Source organism: Crassostrea angulata, chromosome 8 (assembly GCF_025612915.1).
Source record: "Crassostrea angulata isolate pt1a10 chromosome 8, ASM2561291v2, whole genome shotgun sequence".
In the NCBI taxonomy this organism is placed as follows: domain Eukaryota; kingdom Metazoa; phylum Mollusca; class Bivalvia; order Ostreida; family Ostreidae; genus Magallana; species Magallana angulata.
This window is the reverse complement of record NC_069118.1, coordinates 19,251,772-19,255,363: the sequence shown is the minus strand read 5'-3', so window position 1 is coordinate 19,255,363 and position 3,592 is coordinate 19,251,772. Positions and strand designations below refer to the sequence as shown.

Genomic DNA, 3,592 nt, shown 5'->3' with positions numbered 1-3,592 from the left:
TTCTCAAGTCTTACATGGTGTTTTAATGAATAATTTGTTTCAGAAAAACTTTTTCTGGGTTTTTTATAATCCAATACCCCATGGACATTTTTCTACTTTTCTAACAGTGTAAATTGGCAGGGGGGTGGTCTTACCAAACGCTGTAACTTTTTTACTTTACGAGATATGAAGCTCAAATAAGTTACAAATAGCTGTTCTACAATGGCGATCACACGTGTTGGCTGAGTTCTGAGTATAACACAACATAATTGGCGACGAGGACGGTGAAAGACACACACTGACACAGAATGGGTGAGGAAGGACAACAATTCATACAGATGAGATCGTCATCCATCGGTAAGATTGAATCATTCGACGAATCAATCGAAACATGGGATGTTTACACGGAACGTGTTGACCTCTACTTCAGAGCTAACGGGGTATCAGCAGATTTATTAGTACCTTCATTCTTAGCAGTAATAGGAGCTAAAACGTACGGACTATTAAAGAACATTGTTGCACCAACTAAACCTGCAGATCTTACATACGAACAAATTCTGCAACATTTAAACAGACACCTCTGCCCAAAACCGTCCGTTATCGCGGAGCGATTTCGGTTTCACAAGCGTGAACAAAGATCTAATGAGACTGTTCTTATATTTGTAGCTGAACTCAGAAAACTGTCCATTCACTGTAACTTCGGAGAGACTTTGAATGATACTATAAGAGACAGATTTGTTTGTGGGATAAAAAATGAATCGGTACAGAAGAGACTGCTGGCTGAATCAGCACTTACCCTGGATGGAGCAATAAAAATCGCGCATGCGATGGAAACAGCAGGACGGGATGCCACGGAACCACGCGAACAGCGGAACACCAGTGCCACAGTACACAAAGTCGGAAGTCAGAAATCGAAACCTAAACCACAGATGCAGAAACATTCACCTGCTTCACAGCAACATAGGGACAGTCATAGACCATGTTGGATGTGTGGATATGATCACAGTGTGAAATCTTGTAAACACTTGCACAGTATTTGTACCGGTGACGTTGAATAAACAACAGAAAAACATGGACTTGATAGTTGTTGCTCAGAAAGGACCAGCACTATTTGGGCGTGTAGATTGTTGCAGCTTCAGTACTTTGATTTCATGCCAGTTCACTTGAAACTGTAAAAGTCCAGCACGCCCAGACACGGTATTGAAGGAGATTCTCGACAAACATAAAGCTGTATTTGGATCAGAGATCGGAAAATTGAAAGGAATCACAGCTACATTGTACCTGGAAGACAATGCCCAACCAAAATTCTGTAAAGCTAGACTCGTGCCCTATTCACTGAAGCCAAAGGTTGAGGAAGAACTTCAGCGTCTGGAAAAAGAAGGCATTATTAAGCCTGTTACTCACAGTAAATGGGCTTCACCAGTGGTGCCAGTAGTAAAAAAGAATGGACAAGTACGTCTTTGTGGGGACTACAAGGTAACCATAAACCCAGTCATGAAAGTCGACCAGTATCCATTACCTCGAATCCAAGACATATTCGCCTCACTCGCGGGAGGAACGAAATTTTCAAAGATAGACTTGACACAAGCTTACAACCAGATGGAAGTTGATGAGGCGACAAGAGAATTGATGACAATAAACACACAGAAGGGCTTGTACCAGTATACACGCTTGCAGTTCGGAGTAGCGGCAGCCCCTGCAATATGGCAACGTGCAATAGAACAAGTGTTACAAGGAGTACCATTTACATCTTGTGTTTTAGATGACATGATCATTAGTGGTAAAACAGATGAAGAACACCTTGCAAATCTTGACGCGGTTTTAAAGCGCCTAGAGAAGTTTGGTCTACGAGCAAACCTTAACAAATGCGACTTCTTTCAAGAACAAGTGTCCTACTGCGGTCACATGATCTCCGAAGAAGGATTAAAGAAGTCACCAGACAAAGTCAATGCAGTACTTAAAGCACCTAGACCAGAGAACCTACAGCAACTACGGTCATTCTTGGAATTAGTCAATTACTACCGTTCCTTTTTACCAAACCTGTCAACAGTCCTAGGTCCACTGAATGAACTTTTGCAAGGAGAGAAAACATGGAAATGGACAAAACAGTGTGAACAAGCCTTCGCTGAAGTTAAGGAGTTGATGACGTCAGAGCAAGTTCTTTGTCATTATGACCCACACAAGCCTGTCAAGCTAGCCTGTGACGCTTCTCCATATGGGCTTGGTAGTGTACTTTCACATGTCATGGATGATGGTACAGAAAGACCCATAGCATTCGCTTCAAGATCACTTACAAAGGCTGAAAAGGCATATTCTCAAATCGACAAGGAAGCCTTAGCTTTATATTGGGGAGTAGTCAAATTTCACACTTACCTTTATGGCCGTCGATTCACATTAGTAACCGACCACAAACCTTTGGTTAGCATCCTGAATCCGAGTGCTGGAATACCTGCCATGACAGCTGCAAGATTACAGAGATATGCACTGTATCTGGCTGGACATACTTACAACATTGAATACCGAAACACCAAATCGCATTGTAATGCAGATGGCCTGAGTAGACTACCTCTCTCCATAACCACAGATTATGAAGACACAGCAGCAGTATTTTACAATACTCAGATGGAGAACCTACCAGTTACCAGTGCACAAGTTAAACTGGGAACTCAACGAGATACGATCTTATCACATGTGTTGGACAGTGTTCGAACAGGACACAATGCTTTACCTACAGACGATGAGAGATTTCGTCCATACAGTTACAGATTTAAGGAACTGACCTGTCACCAGAATTGCTTGATGTGGGGAAATCGTGTTGTTGTGCCCGAGAAACTTCGAAACCTTGTTTTACAAGAGTTACACGAGGGGCATATTGGGATTGTGAAAATGAAGTCTATTGCAAGATCATTTGTATGGTGGCCTAAGATGGATCAAGATATTGAAAAGTTATGTTTTACCTGTAGTGGTTGCCAGAGACATAGCAACATGCCAAAATCTGCACCTGTACATCCTTGGGACTGGCCAAAGGAACCCTGGGACCGCTTACATATAGACTTTGCTGGGCCCTTTATGAACTCAGTGTTTCTACTCATCATAGATGCACATTCAAAATGGGTAGAAATTTTCCCAATAAACAGTACTACTACAACAAATACCATTGAGAAACTGCGTATTTTATTTTCTCAACTTGGACTTCCTAAGGTGATTGTGTCTGATAATGGGCCTCAGTTTGTTTCAGAAGAATCCCATCCTCGTCGCCAATTATGTTGTGTTATACTCAGAACTCAGCCAACACGTGTGATCGCCATTGTAGAACTACTTTTTATTATCTCAATACGCAGTACAATATAACAGTGAACCCCATACTGTAGTTATTATAAATCCGGAATACACCACAATTAACACTATTTGTAACAAAAAATCTGATTTTTTTAATTTAAAAAAATCCTTTACCGTGCCTTCTTTAGATGGCTAAGTCCAGTTGTTTGCGTAATACTGATAACAATACAATCAGCTATATTATATCCACTTTACAAGCGAATCGGTGGTGTAGTGGTAAGCGAGGAGTTCTTTGAACAAATGTCACTGTAAAAGCGGGTGTTCGAATCGTACG

At 41.4% G+C, this 3,592-nt stretch overlaps 1 protein-coding gene across 1 annotated transcript; it reads left to right on the top strand.

The window, feature by feature from the left end:
* The first annotated feature begins 287 nt into the window (after nt 1-287).
* LOC128160752 (uncharacterized protein K02A2.6-like) lies at nt 288-3,330 on the top strand. The gene is made up of 3 exons (XM_052824093.1): nt 288-336; nt 646-984; nt 1,163-3,330. Exons 1-3 carry the CDS (start codon nt 288-290, stop codon nt 3,328-3,330), a joined length of 2,556 nt encoding a protein of 851 aa, XP_052680053.1.
* The last annotated feature ends 262 nt before the right edge of the window (nt 3,331-3,592 follow it).

What these genes read in the sequence shown, in the direction of transcription:
- LOC128160752 (XM_052824093.1), top strand. Translation starts at nt 288, where the DNA reads ATGGGTGAGGAAGGACAACAATTCATACAGATGAGATCGTCATCCATC. An exon ending in GATGAGATCGTCATCCATCG is followed by an intron (nt 337 to 645) that starts GTAAGATTGAAT and finishes TTATATTTGTAG; the next exon opens with CTGAACTCAGAAAACTGTCC. An exon ending in GATGTGTGGATATGATCACA is followed by an intron (nt 985 to 1,162) that starts GTGTGAAATCTT and finishes GTAAAAGTCCAG; the next exon opens with CACGCCCAGACACGGTATTG.